The 20,313-nt window shown below is 36.8% G+C and overlaps 1 protein-coding gene across 2 annotated transcripts in view; it reads left to right on the top strand.

Annotated features, from left to right (window-relative positions):
- LOC134527922 (gastrula zinc finger protein XlCGF57.1-like) overlaps nucleotides 1–20,313 on the top strand; it is an 82,387-nt gene that overhangs the window by 34,085 nt on the left and 27,989 nt on the right. For both annotated transcript variants that reach the window (XM_063360958.1, XM_063360959.1), the window contains exon 4: nucleotides 4,308–4,470. In XM_063360958.1, the coding sequence (XP_063217028.1) occupies nucleotides 4,308–4,470 (163 nt within the window). The remainder of the gene's footprint in view (nucleotides 1–4,307; nucleotides 4,471–20,313) is intronic.

Below are 20,313 nucleotides of genomic sequence, written 5' to 3'. Positions count from 1 at the left end.
CTAGTAAATTACATCAATGATAGTATGAGAAAAAGAAGCGTGTGATGCCCTGAAGTGCAAGAGAGAGAGAGAGAGATGCTGTATGTCCTGCCAAGCATGGGAACTCAAGGATAAATGAATCATGAGAGAGAGAAAGAAACAGAGAAGGGGAAGTCCCTATTTATATATATGTATATATATGTACAATAGAACCCTGTTATAACATTTTTCAAGGGAGCATTAGGGGAAAAAACATTATAAGCAGGAAAATGTTATAAGCAGGAAACATCAATTTAGCACTTGTCAGTGTTTGAATTTTTTACAATTGAATTCATCAAATCATGTAAACAAATTTAATGTTAAAACCACTGATAAGTACTTTTGATGCTCGCATTTGCTTAACCAAGCCAACAATTTTTCAATCTCGTCGTGCTTCCAGTTTTTTTTTTATTTGCCTTTAAAAATGCACTGCCACATTTCTGTAAAATTTTCTCACAATTTGTGATGATATTTAGAGTGGAAATGCCCTTTTACAATTTCTTTGCCACGTGAAAACATGTAATTTTGTGCTTCCTAGCTACGAATGAAATAAATTAAACTATCAGCAATAGAAAACATATTTTTTTGCCATCACGGAGTAGTTGGCAAACTAAAATATTGTAGGACTGAGCACGTACATCTGAAAACACACTAGAATGACAAGGAAAAGAATTAAGTTTTTTCAAGATAGGGTGCCAAAAGACATGTAACTGTGAAAGTTTTGTACCTTTGATATATTTAATACACAGCATTAGCCAACACTAACATGTAGTGATAGTGTTCTGGCACACTTACATTTTGTTTTTGGATGCAATTGTCTTTGAACAATCAATATCTATTGTTTAACAATGATTGTCAATGACATAAAGTGTAAAGTAAACCTTTTAACATGTTTATTTCACAGCTGGTATAAGTGTTGGACTAGTAGGTTTTTAAAACCTTTCTTTAAAATTTATTTAATTTTATAAAGCAAACTTTATAAGCAGGAAAAGCATAATTTGTGAAACTTTTTATGCAGGAAATTGTCCTCGTGGGGAAAATGAGGGGACTTAAAAAATATTATTTTATGAGCAGGAAAACATTATAACACAGTTCTGCTGTATATATGAAAAAAATTTTCATGTTTGAAACTTGTGCCCTGATTGGCCATTTTGTAAAGTGTGTTTTAAAGTTTTGTGTGATTGATTGTGGAAGACATTTGACCACCTCCCTCCTTCATAATTGGTGGTTGTCCAGTATTTGTATGGTTGTATGGCCGAAAGGTTGCGATTGGGTTTGGGTGACTGCAAAAAATAAATGTAATGATGTGTTTGAAGAAAATTTTGCAGCTGTGGTCTGGGCTATACCAATATGGAAAACTTTCCCAGGAATTGTTCAAGGATTTTACCTAACGCCTGGCATATTGCTTGTGCAGCGAAGCTAACCCCAAAAGGGATTCTATTCTATTCGCTAACCCTCCAGGGCGTTACAAACTCCAAAACATGTTTCATTTTAGCATGTAGCCTATAATTTTGATATACATATGATTTAAATCTAGCACTGTAAATGCTAGATGTTAAAAAACTATTTCCGCCTGACTAACCGGAAATGGACAAATCTGAAAATCTTCCCAAAGCAACCATTAGTTCTCTAGAAAAATGTGACAAGACTTTCTTTCCTAGCATTTATATTCTCTCGAAACTGTTCACAGTTCTGCCTGTTTCTGTTGCAACCGTGGAAAGAAGCTTCTCAAGTTTAAGAAGAAACCAATTGTAATGAAATAAAACAATTTTAATAGAAACAAATTTCAATGATAGAATTGTTTGAATTGTATTGAAACCAAACAAATAAACGAACAGAAATGTATTGAAATACTACCTAACTGAAGACATACTTAAGAAATACTGCATCGGAAAGTAGGCTTGATGGACTATCATTGCTTTCCATCGATAGAGACATTAAAATAAGTGATGAAGTTCTTCACAAGTTTACTTGTTTACCAAGAAATCTGGATTTCATTTTGTAAACTGTACATAAAAAGGAAAACTTCCTTTTTTAATGCATTCACTTTATACCGTATTTATAGCTAAAAAATAATAAACCAACATTCTTTTTCATTGTACAAAATTTACATTATTGGGTTGTTGGTACGAGAGCAAAAATCATTATTAGAAAAAAGTTATCACATTAAGTTTTAAAAAAAATAAGGGTAGGGAAGAAAATAATATTAAAGTGAATACAATTAAATGTTAAATACGTGCAGGTTATAAAACAACACACTGTCATATAATAAAGCATTGGTTCAGTTCAGTTATAAAAATTAACTGTGAACTTAATGAAATAATTTAGTCACATAACTTTGCTTAGACCCCCCTGAAATCATCCTTAATCATTGAATGATAAATCACTTAAAAAAAAATAACAAAATAAAAATAATAAGATCAAATAATGGTACTTAAGCTTAGTCCAACCCCCAAAAAAAATTATATTCTATATTCGTAACTGTAGAGAATAGAGATAGTAATAGTGGGAAATATAGTGTGATTTATAGAGAGAAATAGAGAGATGCTTTGTATATGTGTACCTACGTCAAACAAAAAACACATTCTGGGCATTAGCTAGATAATGGAATCTTTTTAGTATCAGTAATCTTCCATTTTCCATGTTTCATTAATCCTAGATTATGTACAGTACATTTTTAGATAAATAGAGGTAAATAAATATATGCTGGTGAAACAATGTCTGCCGGTCTGCTTACGAAAAAAGCTACTTTCACCCTGTGTTCAGTCCATGCAACATCGGGTACTGCAGCTAGTAACATCTAATATACAAACTACGTCTTGAATAGAGGAACTGTGCATATTCAATGTACATCAAATGCTGCAATATAGCATCAGTTGAAATATAGCCCTTATAAACATTAACTAAGAGCTGACATTATTTAGAAAAGGCAGCAGAACCACACAAACGTGTCAAACTTAAGAATTACTAGCACCTTTTAAGTAAAGCAATATACATACTGTTGTCAATTGCAATTAAAGTTTAAATGGTCAAAAACTCTACAGTATGTTAATACAAAATTACGCAGACTAAAGGCGTCTTATTATAACTGCCTCGCATACTGGACGTCACTATTAAAATTGTAATTTGCCTCATATCCTGTCATTATTGGAGCGAGTTGTCCAAGCAATCCAGAGACTCATTCGGGCGACGGCAGCTCCCCACCGTTGCTCACCGCCACTGCTCGCTCTCTTCTGCTCTGCTCACTCTTGAATCAAACTTGTAACCATAGGTGATCCAAGATGGCAGGACAGAAGGGCACACCCCCAGCGCGGCACAAGTTGTTCAAGTGAGTCCAAGACTCGTTCAATGGGTGACTGCTTGGCGGTGCGAATCAGGGCCACAGCTTGCACTCTTCTGCTCCACTCTCTTTCAAGCAAGCTCTTTCAATCTGCTGCTCCAAGATGGCGAGATAGCCAGACACACCCTGGCTGTCTTCAACTCGGTGAACAATACACGTTCAGATCATTTCACTGAACCTTATCACGTGTACGGGAACACTTGCGTTAAGACCTGCTACTACTGTTAAGGAAAGTCAGCCAGTCGCCACCGGAGTAATTTCGTCATGACATCAATGAAAATTTCCAGCTACCATGCCACACCCCTGCCGTCACCCTAGACCGTACTTCTGAACGCCATGGTTCCAAGTTCAACTCTTCGACTCTCCTCGCGAGTCACTACCGTCACTACTCCTAGAGTGAGTACTCATTCCGAGACGTCTAACTACAAGACCGTCTCGTACAATGACTATCTTCTATGCTTGGAGGTAATGCGGCTTACCACTGCTTGAAGACAGAGTCCCAGTTTCAATGCATCAGTGGGTTGGGCAGCATGACATCACAGGTAAAACGGGGTGGTAGAGTATAGCGTTGTTCTTACTCACTGGTGGTCGGGGTGCTTCTCCTTCCTCTCCTCGAAGGCAGGGGGTTTTGTATACTCCAATCCTCAACGGATGTGGCGTCCAGAATCTTCTATGAAAACCTTGCTACATGTTCCAAACGTCCAGCCGACGTGGTTGTTAAATGGTTGGGAGTATTCTGAGCAAAGCTGGTCAGAGCTAACCTGGTGAGTATAACTACCAGGGATGATCGTAGAGTGTTTAGCTGGGTCGCAGACCTACCAGGGACAAGACAACATCTCTGTTACACATGTTACGGGTGGTGGTAAACCCCCCCCCCCCCCCATATCACACATTTTTCTAAAACTACAGTAATCTTAGTTACCAGCCTGCAGTGGGCCTTGTGTCGCAGGGTGAAGATGATGCTGCCAAGGAGTGGATGGCTGCCTACACCTACACCGGCACGGAGCTTGTCCCAGCGGAGGAAGAGGCTTGGTGTCATGCAGTGATGAAGGAAGAGGTAGCCTGCACAGACGTCCTGGCCTGCTCGCAGGGAGCAGCAGCCACTTGCACAGGTGTGTATCCATCCCTTTACCTGTTCGTATTGTCTTTACAAAACAGAGTCGAGCAGAAGTTGCGGACTTATAGGAATACCAAATGACGATAAATAAAGGCAATGCATTTTTAGGATCCGTATTTTAGATGACGAATAACAATGTGAAAAATATGTTTCATACCTAGATTTACAGAAAAACATCTAGTATTATTCAAATGTAACTGAAACTGTTAACTTTGAAATAGTTATGTAAAATATGCCTGCACATAAATATTGTGTCAATTTTAAATTCACCAAATGTAATTATGCTAATTATAAATTTCACATAATAAAAAGCCAATTACATGCATGCCACATAATATTCTGTTTTGACTTTTTATCAAAAATTGTTCTTGCACCTGTTAACATATTACCTTTTATTGTTTGTTGATTACAGTTTTGTGGTTGTATAAGGTGGGTTATATTCTTATAGGTGTGAAAGTTTATGGTCAGTAATTGTATCAAGGTGATGAGATACAATAAAAATAACCAGAATACTACTACTATTGTGTTTCAAACCAATAGGAGTCAAGTTTATTATACCGTATTTGCTCACGTAAAGGCCCCGCCCGCGTATACGCCCCCCGCCCCCCTCCTTTTTTGTAAACATTTTTGAGAAAAAATTTCAAAACATGTTTTTCTGGGTTTATCTAAGGTCTCTCTCTCTCTCCTGCCGCGTCGCTGCCTCCCCCACCCTCCCTCATTCGAACAAAGACGCACGACTTGCCAGTCGTTCCGCCAGCTGTTTCATTTAATCAAAATTAAATTGGCGTTTAAATAAGTTGTGGCGGTATTTCATTTTGCTTTTATTAAATGTTAGTTTTTCATACCTGAAAAAAAGAAAAATCTATTTTTTGCTCCAAATTTGCATATAGACCCACTCCCCTTTTTTGGAGTCGAAAATTTGGAAAAAAAGGGGGGGGGGGGGGGGGTCCGTTACGCGAGTAAATACGGTAATTTAATTGACTGTTATCTCAAAAACTAGCAATTTAACTGATATCATTTCATTATGTACACCAAGTGTTTACAATAAGTATTTCCAACCACAACAATAACCTTAACTGTGGTATGTAGTACTCACCAATACATAGAATAACTATAAGAAAACATTATTCAGGTACTTGCTTAGTTCCAATCAGGTTTAGCTGTGGTATCAGATATGTGTGATTGAATATGTGTGAATGTACGTGTATATGTATGATTTATTGTAAGAAAATTTATTGGTATATATATCTAAATTGTTTGTGTCTTCGTTAGTTTTTGACGTGACAACGTCTAATAAATCGATGAACGCCGGCCGCATGCACGAAAAAGTGTCTCGTAACGCACATTGTCCCACTACGATGTGTCCCGTTACGCTCTTTGTACGCTTTGTTACGTTGTATGTGTGGCCCGGCTAAGCACACAGAAAAACGTAATAAAAGACAAACAATGTTCTTTAGGAATTTTTCATTACGATGGTTGCGTCGACATTATTTGGAAATAAAAGAGTTTATTAAATTATCTTTGTTTATTTCCTTCCAATAAAAAAAATGTTTTTTTCTCATTGTTACATGGCATCATTACAAAATTTTACAAATGAATTTAGTTAAAAAAAAACTTTGTTACCTACTTGCACCGTTTTTTGGTTTTTCTTATACAAATTTTTGCGAGGTCTTTGAATTTTGATAGGATGAGGTCCAAATACATACCACAGCACCATACATCTTGCTGTTGATGGTCGAGGAGTCTTGTCACTCGCCAAAAAAAAAATAATATTTTAGTAATGTCCCTTGGTGAACTACATAACTCAAGGTACCGTAGATCGCGGATCGGAATCACACGAAGTCGGGCCGATGCCGACGCCTAGGGCCTAAATTTCTAATTAACTATTCCGAAAAATGACGAATTTAGGTTACGAAAATACGGCCTGGCCCCAGCCCCTAGGCGTTAAATTGTCCCTTAGTGACTTGCCGACGTGGGCCAACTGACCAATCAGAGTACAGAATTCAGAAACATGACCCTATAAGGAAATTCGGACGGGCATCTCACTCCATGCCAGGGCTCGCCCTGATTGGCTGGCTAGTGGTAGCCTCCAGAGAACCTACCAGACGGTCACTACAGCTGTGCATCCATGTGATGCGTAAATCCAAAACACGCATTTACAAGGTGAAAAATAACTTTCTGGCGCCAGGGTGTCGCGCCTGTCCGCTCTTCCTTCTGTACCTTCCAGACTATTCTCGAAATATTACACTAGCAATATCCAATAGAATTTAAAATTACCCAACAAATTTAAATACAATGTTCAAAATTTAGTAATCAAAGTTGAAATTCATACCGTATTACAAATTTTAGTTTAAAAATAATGTCCTGTAAAATTATAGTCTACACTGCTTTAAACAAAACAATTACTGAAATTAATTATAAAATATCAAAATTAATTATATGGACTGGAATTAACCCTCAAATTAATAATTAAGTATCTCAAGGAAATAAGTATTTTAAGGCTTTCCATGAAATTTAGCCAAAGTAATTAATAACAATTCTTAACAGCTCTGAACCATTATCCTTATCTACACATTAAATAATTATTATCCTTCATATCAAAGTTATTCTTAATCAATATTCTTATGACCCAAAAAAAAAATATATATATATATATGAAATCCTCATTGTGCAATGCAACAGCTTGCGCCGCATCTCTCTTCCACTCGATTGGAACAACCATCGATTTGACTTTTCAATCATGTTTTCGTCGTTTGAATTATTAATATTATGTAGTTTAACGATCGTCCACCGATTTTCAGCACAATCGGTACCGTAAAACGGGGTGAATAGAAACAGTGGGTGAATAGAAACAGTCTGCTAAGAAGGTATTTATGAATAAAACCATTAATTTTTAATCCTTATATTTTTAAAGTAATTTGCCAACATTGTTAAGAATGATTTTTCATTGAAGATTTAGTTTTTCTGAATCTCTAAATGGACCGTTTCTATTCACCCCGCTGTTTCTATTCGCCCCGTTTTACGGTACAGTTATTTAAAAGTAATGTTGAATTTTCAAATACGTTTTTGTATGAACAATGGTGTTTTACAGTTACACATAATAATTCAAATTACACCCGGGATCTTTTGCACAATGTTTTAAAAAATATTGTAACACATTATAAATAAGTTTGGTGTATTTGGGATGCATATTTGTTATAAAATCGTATTATAAAAACGAAATAATATTATTCCCCTACAGTGCTGCCATCTATGGTGACGGACGCGAACCGAACGAATCACGATATCTAGCTGCTTCCGCGGCAACCAGGCACTCGTTAATACATATTTTCCTTTGTTTATCGCGAGGGGCGTTATTATTAATGAATTATAAATAAAATTTCATTCCCGGGGCCACAATTGCATATCATTTTGAGCACTGGAAGACATAAAAACGTAAAATATTCTAGACAAATTTTAATCTCGGCCCTAGCGCACCACGAGCGTCTGGGTTGGAGATTAAAGCCGAAATTTTTTTTTAAACTTACTAATACTTATTTTATTAACTGCAAGGGCATTTTTATTAAATTCTACGTTTAATTTCTAGACTAACAAACTTAGTCATTAAATGTGTAATTGCGAAAAAGCGTCAAATATTCTCGACGATCTTGAAGTTAAATAGCAAACATGTATAAAAGTTATAGTTAAAATAATCTGTTCGTTAAAGTAATAAACATATTTGAATTAATGAGTGCAAATAAAAGTAAATTTATCAATTAAATTGTAGATTTCATTTCACTCCTTCATTGTATCCATACAAAATAGTGCAAATTCAATAAAAATTATTCAATTTTATTCATAAAAGTATGCAATCATTCGATCAATGTTTTGTTATGACGTTGTCACGTTAAACTATGGTCCGTAAACCGACTTTACAGACAACCAATTTTTTACATAAATATTTAGGTTATAAAATATCTTTAAATCTTTATAACTTTAGCATTAGATAGATTAAAAAAAGGCCTTATTATAGTATGCCTATAATACGTTATACTTCAGGTAGCTCATGTGTATTGTATATGCTAATTTTTTATTATTTTCATATTTGCTTTTATATGTTGATTCAGTTTTTATTTAAATGTATTTTGTGACAATTTTTGGTATGTTTACCTAGTTAGTAAAGATGTATGTGGTTAAGTGTAAGACAAGGTGGTGCATCTTAAATTCGCCACTTAAAATTAGGCAATAAATAAATAAATAAATTCTAATACAAATTGCCCTTAGATAAAGAAAGTTCTGACCTGAATTATTGCGCTTTACAGAATGATCAAACCATCCCACCCTTGCTCCAATAGCATAAGTACCTACTTAGCTAAACTACTACACGCCCAAGCCTTCTGTGGTCCCGAGGAGGGGAGTGCTAGTGTCACAGTGAGAGAGGGGTGGGGAATGAGGAGGGGTTGGCAGTAGGGGAATACCGTTAGCTGTGGAAGCAAGGAGTATACACATGCGTTCATAAGTGTACGCAACATGTAAGCATGATTACCTGTATGAAACGATGGCCATGAAGCGCAGTCGTGCAGTAAGAAATGTTGTTTTAAGGTGAAGGTACAGTCGTATGAAACAGCGAAACACAGTGTCTATGAAGATGTCACAGTGTGTACCAAAGTGTGTCACAGCATCACATCGTACCGTTTGTGTTATAATAGGTAATTATTTCACTCAGCACCATATTTAACATACATGTCGGTATACATTTGCCCATAATCAAAGAAAATATTGTTTGTGTGATTAATTAATGAAAAAAATGCAAGAAACATTTCAACACACTAATTTATTGACGGCGACTGAGGCGTGATTGGAACAGCCGTAAACACGATGGAACAGCCTGCTTTCATGTGGTGTGGCCGTGTGGGAGGAAGGAATGTGAGTGTGGGCTACCAAATATAGTTTACTTGGAACCAGGCAGAGTGTGCGCGCTGAATGCAATCGGCTACCTATCAATATCCGTACTTGGCTACGTGCGCGCACTCTATACAGGCATCAACATAACCAAATACAGCAGCGACCTATCGATATCCATATTCGACTACGTGCGCTCACACTATACATGCATCAACATAACCAAATACAGCGGCGATGGAAAAAAAGATTGAAAATTTAACTGAAAGAGAATATACACATCAGAAAACTTTGTATTCATGTTAGTTACCGTAATCGCTCGCGTAATGTCCGCAGTAATTTGACCACATTTTTGGCCCAAAAAATGGGGTGCGGACATTATGCGAGGAAAAATACAAAAATACAAAATTTTGTGTTCTAATCAAGTCGTGCGTCTTTGTTCTAATGAGGAAGGCGGGGGAGGCAGCGACGCGGCAAGAGGAAGAGAGAGGCAACAACTCCGCAGGGGGGAGAGGCAGTGCTATGACGGGGGGGAGAGAGGCAGAGGCGTGGCTTAACCTCCCTCCTGCCAGCTAGCCAGCCAACCAGACAAAGGAGTGTTAGAATCCTTGACCCTCTTCCCTTCCTCCTTCACTTCCCCTCTTCTTCTCCGACAACACTCCACATCAACACAGCGGCAGCACGCTAGACCAGCTTTCTTTATTTTTATGTCGTTTCAGATAGGACTAACTGCTTACGTCTGGCATGCCTCATGACGGTCCTACTGAGAACGGACACTTACAAAATCACCTCCCACCACTCACAATACATGGCTTGTTGTTTGATGCATGCCAAGCTGCCCTACCCTCAGATAAACCCAGAAAAACACGTTTTTAAATTTTTCTCAAAAATGTTTACAAAACAAGGAGGGGGGCTTATACGCGGGCGGGGCCTTTGACCGTGCTTTGTTCAGTTCAACGAATTTCCCCACCCTTTCAGAACAGGAGAGAAAGGACAGCTCAAGGTCACGGCTTTGTTTACAGAGCCGTCAACTTTCCATTCGTACTGCGTCCTTTAGGGGTGGCCAAAGTTGTGTTACCCGCCGTAGACGACTGGTGCGGACATTATGCAAATTTTTAATTTTTTCTTTTAAGGATATATAAATAAAGGGTGCAGACATTATGCGAGGGCGGACATTACGCGAGTGAATACTGTAAATAAATTAATGGTAATTTCTTAACAAATAATTTATTACGACGTAAAATAAAGACAGTACGGAGAAAATGGCGGGATCGATACGTTCTATCACATTTAATAGGAAATCTTTGTGTGAGAAGGTCATAAACGAGTTTTACATAAAAAAAAAAATTAAATTTTTACTCAATGGTCACACCTAACTTTTTTTCATAAAATTTGGTAAAATTGCTGTGATGATTGTGCGAGCAAATACGGTACATACAACTTGTTACGATAACGATGCTTTCCGCCTCCGCGTCTATTTGATGTCACACTTGGTAAAAACTTACGTAAATAATATCACTGGGAACTTATCTATGTAGTAAAGTATGGGACTTCGTGTGTGTCATAAAATAACTCAAAATGTGTTTTTTTTACGTGTTCGTGATCTTTATTTGCATATACATTGCCGAAAATCGAATAAATGTGATAGTGCCACAAATTACGTACAAATGTGTGCTTAACCTGTTTTGCGATTTCGAAATAAAAAAAAATATCTCAATGGATAAACATAAGTTTGTGAGAAATGAACCTTAATTTGTGTTATGGAACTTGAAGTTGGTTTTTCACTAAATTAGACTTGAACCACAGGTTTCTCTATAATGTAAATAGGCCAGTTGGCTCTTAAGGTTGAATTAAAATCCAGGGAAGTGTAGCTTTCAAGAAAGTTGGTATGACCAACCTTTTGCAAGTACGTGGAAAATGTGGTTAAGGCGAGTTGAAAGTGACAAATTCAGAGCTCATTGCAGTACTTCTAGGACAGATTTTGATGTTTCTCATGCAGGGGTCAACTCGGTAAAAGTACATGAAAAAGGGAAACGTCACTCGCAGTTAGTGGCTGGCTTTCTTTCTGCTAAACAGTCGAGAATAAATTTCTCCAGTAAACTATCCTTAAACACAGAACAGAGAGACACAGCATGGTATCAAGATGATTTATCCAAACCAAGTATATCTGGCACTTCTGGTGCTTCCACTTTACTGGCCCAAACAAGTACGTCCAGTACACAGCCTCAATCAAAAACTCTTGATACATTGACCTGTGAATTAAGCCCTACCAGTTCATCAGTTGCAGGCACTACTTGTTCCTGTATTTCAGATTGTAAGCCTATTGCAGACATCAAACCATATCTTATTAAAGATGAAGTTACGAAGGCAGAAATACTCTGGTCTTTAAATTGTGTCATGTGTCACACTTCCAAACGAAGTGGTGGCAGTACAAGTGATTTGTTTACTTTGATGTTTGCAGACAGTGCAGTGGCCCAAAATGTCAAAATGCACAAAGATAAATTATAATGTGATTACCAATGGACTTGGGCCCTTTCTTCAGAAAAATCTTGTTGATGATGTTAAAATGGTACAGTTTTACACAGTTTCATTTGACGAAAGTTTAAATCAAGTTGCTTAGAAAAAGTCAAATGGATCTCGTTGTTTGGTACTGGGATCATCTTAAAAGGGGAAGTCAGTACACATTATTTAACATCTGTCTTTCTAAACAGTGCCACTGCAGAGGACTTGGTCAATGCATTTATGTTGGGGATCACTAAATGGGGATTGAGTTTAAAGAATATCATTCAGATTTCATTAGATGGTCCTAATGTAAATTTGAAGTTTCTCAGAGATATACAGCAGAAGTGTTTGTCAGATGATGGTGACGAAAGAAAATTATTTGATGTTGGGACATGCTCTCTGCACATTGTGCAAGGGGCTTACAAGACAGCTCATAAAGAATCTAGCTAGAAAGTACACAAGTGTCTTCATGCTCTGTACCAATATTTCAAGAACTTTCCATCAAGGCGTTCAGCATACACAAAGATCACTAGCTCTGTACTATTTCCCTTGAAGTTTTGTCAAATAAGATGGGTGGAAAATTCCATAGTTTTGGAGAGGGCCATCGAGATGTTGCAGTTCCTAAAGAAGTATGTTGCTGCTGTTGAAAAGCATCCACCTGACTCTGAGAACTTTTTGAAGATAAAATCATTTTTGGCTGATCCATTGCTTTTACCAAAACTAGAGTTCATGCTGTCAGTTTCCTTGCAGTTGGAACCTTTTTTGACTTTATTTCAGTCAAATGACATTGCTACCTTTTCTGTATGAGAAACTACACTCTTTGGTGTATAGCTCTTAGCTTGTAGGTTTTTCAAGAAGTCTGTTTTAGCTGATTGCAGCAGTGTAACCAAAATGATTGCTCTCAATCCAAAAGATCTTGAACTTCTGAAATCTGTACAAAATGTAGACATTGGATTGGGTGCAAAGTCTGCATTAAAGAATTTTAAAGATGTTGAAATCATGCTCTTCAAAAATGAGTGCAAAACATTCCTCCAACATCTTTTTGGCAAACTCTGCCTGAAATTCCCTTTGAAATAAAAATTGTTAAGGGAGCATCCTGCCTGTCTTCTACTATTATTTCAAGTTAAGTTTTGAGAACTTCTAGGATTAATATTGCACTTGAAGCTTTTGTAGAAAAGAATCAGATTGCAGCATCAGATGCAGACTGTGTCAAGAGAGAGTACCTGCGATTTTGAGAAAACCCAGAAGTGCAAAACGCTGTGAAAAAATTTGACATGTAAACACAAAAATTAGATATATTCCTTGTCAATCTACATACAGATTCCAGAATGGACAGTAGTAGATTGATTACATTTTTCCAGAAAATATTAGTCATGTATCATGGAAATGCTGCAGTAGAAAGCAACAAGGAGTGCCTTGTATAGAATTTAGAGGAAGACTCTCTAGTTGCTCTACGCAGTATTTATGGTGTAATTTCTTTAGTTGGGAAATTATCTGACCTGATTATTACAAAATCTTTAATTTTGGCTGTTAGAAATGCATCTGAGAGACGACAAGAAGCTCTAAAATCCAAACAGGAAAAAAAGAGTGCAGAAGAACAAGAGAAGAAAAGAAAAACCTCACAATTGACGGAACTGGAAATGTGTAAAAAAAGAATTGTGGAGCAGAGTAATGAAGAGATAAAGACACTGGAACTCAAGATAAAAAATCTGAAAAAATAGATAAAAAAGTAATAAAAAAGGTGTGTTTTTGTTTAGAAGACTGATATACATTGGTATAACTTTGTGTGCAATCATTTACAAAATTGTGTCTTTTTACAAGGTATTATTCATTCATATCAGTATTGTAGGCGAGTTAGGACTTTATAGACACTATTTATTTGTGAGATGAACATTAAAAAAGAGACGATTCATTGCCAGAAGTTGACGAACTAGTATAACATCTAACTATCAATAATAATATAGGTTAGCCTGCCGTTGAAGTGTTTTATCAGTGTAGGCAAATCATGTTGTAGAATTTTTTTAATTTCAGAAAGTAAGTATAGTAAATACACAATATTCTCATTAGGATAACATGTCATTTTAAATTTTGGTGGTCATTGGTAGTTTTTAGGCATAATTGTTATGCCTAATGTGTAATTTTTTTTGTAAAAGTGTCAATTAGTTTAGTCAAAAGTACAAAGTAAGCCTGTGCGAATATCAGTTTTTTAGTTCGAATCTAATTCGAATACAAATACCAAATTATTCTCGAATACGAATATTGAGTTCGAATAATTGGAATGAGAATTGAAATCCCATAAAACATGTTATATCACATCACATTACAATGTGATAACAGGTACATATTTACTGATACAATGTATGTAGAATCAAAAAACTGACAGTACTTAAAATTTTAAGGTTCTCCAATTTTATAATTAGTTCGTATTAAAAAAAGTCTTGTCACATCACTACATATTAGCTAATTTAAATTTTTGTGGAGAAGCACAAGCTGCTCTGCATTTTCGGGGAGTAGACTCTCTCTTCTACACGTCACAATGTTGCCAGCTGTTGAGAAAAGTCTCTCACTGCACACTTGTGTGGCAGGTATAGGCAAATACTTTCTTGCTACCACAGCTATGTTTCGGAAACAAGTGCGCCCCTTCTCTGACCAGAAACTGAAAGGATTTTCATTCTTTGGGATTAAGGGTGCTGCCAGATATTTGTTTACTTCTCCTTGGATAGTTTCTTCATAGCTTCCAAGCGTAGACTGAGCTGCTGTTGAAGGTTTCATGTGGGCCCACAGAGATGACTTCTTAATAGGCATTTCACTTGTAGCCTCACTTGTCTCAGTTATAGTTTCAGCTACTGTGTTCAGCTTACACACCTCCCTGCACAAATTTTCAACCCATTTTTTTTTTTTTTTTTTCATCCTCAATTAGTGAATCTTTGAACCGTGGATCTACCATCATAGAAAACACATTTACTTCACAATCTTGGTACATCATGAAACGTGATCACAAGCTTTTAAGTAAGTTCTTGGCAAGAGTTACTGCTTGCTCTTCATCAGAAGTATAATTTGCCAGCATCTTCTCCATGCAGAAGAGAATGGGAAAAATTAGCGAACTAGTAGGGAAACTATCTGAACTGACCTCTTTAGTAGCTTCTGCAAGAGGTTCCAAAACATCAACAAACAGCCTTGCAGAGATTCCATTCATTCTGAGTGAATGAGTCCAAATTAGTTCCTTGTAGAGCTGCCCCAACTGATTCTCTAACCAAAATAAGTCTGGCCAGCATGCCACGTTCCGAATTCTACCTTGTTTCAATATCTTGAATTAATTCAAGAACAGCTTCCCCTAATCTCTTTTGCTTTTCAAGAAGCTTATCTCTTTTGAAGTGCTTCGTGAGAAGTACCCCACTATGGATCTTGCTTTCTGGCACATATTTTGAAGTCCTTCTGTTTCCTTCTTGGCATCTCCAATTGCCAGCTGCAAAGTAATGTGCAAAACAAGTTCGTGATTTGCAATTTATTGCTTCAAGTGCAGCTCTAAAGTTACGAGCATTGTCTGAGACAATGAACAGTGGGATAGTGTTTCCTTCACTTAATATGTCCCATTCCTCCAGAGTTACAACAATAGAAGCTTTTATGGAAAGTGCTGTATGAGCACCACTCAGTTTGCTGACTTTTAGGCAGTGAGACCTGTAATTAAAATGTGTGTCTGCATAATGGCAAGTGAGAGACAGATAAGAATCTGAGGCTCTTGATGTCCAAGAATCTGTTGTGAATGACATTGACTGAGTATCTTGGATATCATTAGCCAATGTTTCCTGCATTTTACTTTTGCATTTTTGGTACAAATTTGGAACAATACTGCGTGAGAATGTTGTACGGCTTGGAACAGTGTATTTGGGTTGTGCTTCCTCCAACATTGCCTTTAAATCTTGGTTCATCTACAATGGCAAAGGGATGCATACATACCTTTTACAATGAAATTTGCTACCCTGTCAGTTAGTTTTTTTGCATTAGGGTTTGAAGGCTCCCACTTGGTTGGCTGAATGAAGCTGGAAATTGTTGACTGTGTGTGTGATGAACCTGCAGAAATCTCCATCTGTGTCCTTGTAACCTTAAGTTTCTTGACTTGTGATTGATAATCTGAATATTCATCATAATGTAGCTGCAAGTGGTTAATTATGGTAGTAGTTGTCCCTGAAAAAGTGGAAAATGTATTTATACAGTATGAAAAACTTATTAGAATTTTTTTTATTTTATTACATAGAAATTAAAATTAAAAAAAACTGCATGATTTTAACTAAGATAAATATTGCAATTGTCATAAATCCACTTTTTTTTTTTTTAAATTAATTTCACTTAAGCATATCAAAATCAAATCTATAATTTGTTTCAAGCAAAAAAAAAGTTTTGAATTCTTGAATGTTTAAAAGTTTTCAATGCTATGAATCTAGACATTGCCATTTTCATGAAATATCCATTTACATCATTATAAGTGTTTTGAGTGTGTTTAAAATTGTGGTACTTAATTTTAAAAATATTAAAAGTTCCAGACTGAAATAAGGTGTGAGATTTTTATTAGGTTAAGAAAGGGTGCAGTTCTGTTATTATCTACATAAGCACACTTTAGCACAAAGAAACAATACTTAAAAACTACACTTGTCAATCACAGATGTGCTAACCTATCCATGTGATAACAATGTAACACTGGTAGGTGGGATGGCGTTGGGATGAGCGGCATCGGATCTATGAACTGCAGGATGTCAGACATGGATGTGCTAGGTTCGGGCAGCATGATTGAGTTGTGGTGGAATTGGTTTGGGCGTTAGTTTGACAGGATGCACCAGGACGGCGGTTTTATGGACGATGTACTGCACCTGGCTGACTCGGTTTGTGACACACAATTGGCACGTGTAAGTTAAGTGCTTACATAGGATAGCTCGCTTGTGCTTGCTGAGACACTCATGGTGGCACAGGCTGTTGCATTCGTGGCAACGGTACCCATTGCCGTTTCCTCCGCGACACAATATCAAATCGCAGTAAGTTACTCCACACACATAGTACTCATAGCACCAACCGCATTAATAGCCCTTGGCTACTCTGCAATTTGTGTCCCATTTAGGTCACTGGTAGTTGCAGTTCATGCACTCATCCACGTACATGCACATGTTGAAGCGCATGTCTTAACTTGCGCAGGTAGTCTCTACATGAACAGTTATCCCCATCAATACATCACGTACAGTTCCCACAAAATTTCGTACAACTCTCATGAAACACGCTTTTACAAGCTCACAGCTCTCTCACGAAACACATTCTAACGAAACTCACAACATTCACGAAACAGTGTTTTATCACGTTTATCCCACGACCTGTAGTCTAAGTTGAGCTGTCCAACATGCACTCACTATGTGAGCTTATTACAAACAGCTGTCCGCGCCCGGAATGTGCACTGTCTTTGGTGTGGCCGGATTCAAAGCACGTGCACCACGAGGCGATTATGTAGTCGGCCAGGCCCATTACCGGTGCCTCGCTTTCTTTCGGCGCGCTACAATGTACAACTGCCCAACACAAGCACTCGCACAGATCCCTGTAATTATTGTGGTTTTTTTTTATCTCGTCCCACACACTTTGGATTCACATGTATACAGGAGATTCAGTATTGGACATTTTAATGACATTACTGGGTGCCACCACCACCACCACCACCACCGGCCCACTCTCAGCATCAGGCACGCTATTATAATATTCACGTGGGCTCTTACGATGTCCCACATGCCTGGATATTTTAACAAACACACACTCCTGGGGCGAGGATGGAAACACGAAAAGTGCATCTCAGACGACTCTTACAAATATAACACAATGAAAAAGTACAACTGTGAAACACCTCTCGCAACGACCAGTTTACTTGAAGTCTAAACCACCTCGTGCTTGGATGATGCATTTGTGTTAATATTGTGGCCAGGCCTCTGGCCAAAAAGATTCCTTTGGTGGTTTAAGGCCGTTTGCTTTTAAAGTCTTTTTCTTTTAAATAATTTTTTGTTAAAAATTTGGTGGTCAATAATTTATTTTTGGTATTTGCTTAGTTGTTGTTTATTCCTGTTTTAAAATTTGTTATGCTTTTTAAATGTATTTTATACTTTTAATGTAAGTTAATTTTAGTTTTTAGTTTAGTTATTAAAAACTTAAGTTTATTTAATTCCTGTTTGTGTTTTTTAAACTTATAAAGCTGGAGAGTTGCGCAGGGAGTGGCCAAGGATAGTATTATAACTGGGTGGTTTTTGCGACAGTTGATATCATTAAGTTGGTCAGCGCTTCGATGAAAGAGAGAGAGATCTGCATGTATGTGATTTATGATGCAGGCGGAAAGGGGAGTCTAGCACATTTGCTCAGTTGCGGGTTTAGGGAACTTAAGACTTAAGTAGTTGAAAAATTCAAAATATTTATTTGTATAAAATTTAAATGCCTTTGATAGCTAACTCGAGTGCTAATTAAAAATCTACTAGAACTGTAAGTACTTTGATCTGATTTTTTGCTGGTGCTTGTGTGAATGTTTGTGACGTCATAATGGGATTGGTGTTTTTAGTTATGCCTTTTGCAAGTATATAAGCTATTTGCTCACATATATTGCAAGTATCTTAAATGGGCAAATTTGTAAAGTACCTTTTTTTGGTTTTCAACTGGTGGGTGGTAAATGAGGACTTCTCTGGATTTACTTATGAAGCTATCCAAATTGGATACCCAAAGCTATTTGAGAATGTTATCACAATAATTTGACACATAAATTATACGAGTATTTATATTCTTTTCTGCTCGCAACAGTAAATTACTTCGTTGTGAAACTTTTTTTTTGGGAATTTTTGATACTGACACTGAAGTTGAAAGAGAAGTTTAAAATGAATTTTTCAAATACATTTTTCTAATTGATTTGCACACTCCCCAAATTTGTGTAGAATGTTGCATCATAAACTTTATAAAATTCATAATCTGGAATGTATAATTTATTTAAAAGTATTTTTTTTTAAATTTAAACTTTTATTTGTAGCCTCTGTTAGACTACGGCTGAGAACGAAAGCAGGGATGGGGGTTTTACAGTAAACCCCAACGACAGTGGAAAGAAGGTGCTATGGGAAAAAAATATTAAAAAACGGGTTTACAAAAATATAATTTATTCATAGAAAATTGCCTCTAGAGCGAAAACATATTGACAAAGGTTAATTAATTATTTATAATAATCATGCGCTGCTCGTGCGCTCCCGCGGGAAGCCACAAAAAATAAATACAATCATTCATACAATTTAAAACAATGTGAAAGTAAAGCGGGTGTAGTGGCGAAGCGTTAGAAGTAGCAAACAAGTAATATGAGCTGCTAGGCTGAAAGCAAAACTGAAGGCAAAATCAAGAAAAGAATTATAATGCAGCTTGACAAGAAGTGTCCGATGCCATCGTGGTATGCCCATATACAACCGCAGAAATATTACGTAAAGCTACAGGCAGTACTCGGCGTGAGCAAAAGAAACTCAATTCAAAATGACCTGAAGGGTCCAACATTGATACCAAATAGGAAACATTACAGTACATGGCAGAAATACAAAAATGAAGGCGCGGCCACAACGCGCAGGCAGGAATAATACTTCATTCTTAAATATAAACGCTAAGTTTCACAACCGAGTACATACCAGAACGCAGCGCCACCCCCACAGTGACAGCCTTTGAGTCAGATGACTGAGAGACTGCGACGAATAAGCTAGGAGCCGAGTGTATATAGGCCCGGTAAAACACTCATCAGAGAGCGCTGGTGAGGCGGCGGGAAGGGAGGAAGAGAGGGGGAAGGAAGGGGAAGTAGGAAAGGGAGGGGAAAGGAGGAGAGGGGAACGGAAAGGAGGGGAAGGAATGCTGAACAGTGCCGAACTGCTTCATATTAATGCGAAATTGTAGTTTAGTAAATTTTTTACTGCTGGCAGTTTAGGATTATGATTGTATATGATTTCAAACCTTAGTATATTTTATATGTATTTTTTTAATAAATAATAATATTTTGTGAGTATTTTAGAAATTAAATTATAGTTTCATCTTGAATAATCTAATGTAATCTACTGGTTGAAGCCATATTATTTTGGAGTTTATTCATGTTAATGCATTTTTGAAAGATATATTTAGTACAATAAGATTGGTAAATGATGATAGCAACAGTTGATTTTGATTTTACAAAATGCCTACTCCAATCAAAAAATTAACAAGTTGTTTGCTATTTATTTAGCTTAGGCTACGCTTGTATAGAAAAAAATTTTTTTTTTTTAAATGTTTGAATTTCATTATTTGTGGAACCAGTCAGTTGTCAAGAAAGTGCTATCTGCCTTGTGAAGAAGGTAGATATCAAAATGTCTGAGCTCTGACTCGCAGATTTTTAATTAATGAAGTAAGGGAGTTACGCACCTCCAATGTAAGCTTCTAGTTAGAAACAGTA

Source organism: Bacillus rossius, chromosome 1 (genome assembly GCF_032445375.1).
Source record: "Bacillus rossius redtenbacheri isolate Brsri chromosome 1, Brsri_v3, whole genome shotgun sequence".
In the NCBI taxonomy this organism is placed as follows: Eukaryota; Metazoa; Arthropoda; class Insecta; order Phasmatodea; family Bacillidae; genus Bacillus; species Bacillus rossius.
The sequence above is the reverse complement of the archived record's forward strand: the minus strand, read 5'-3'. Positions and strand labels throughout refer to the sequence as shown.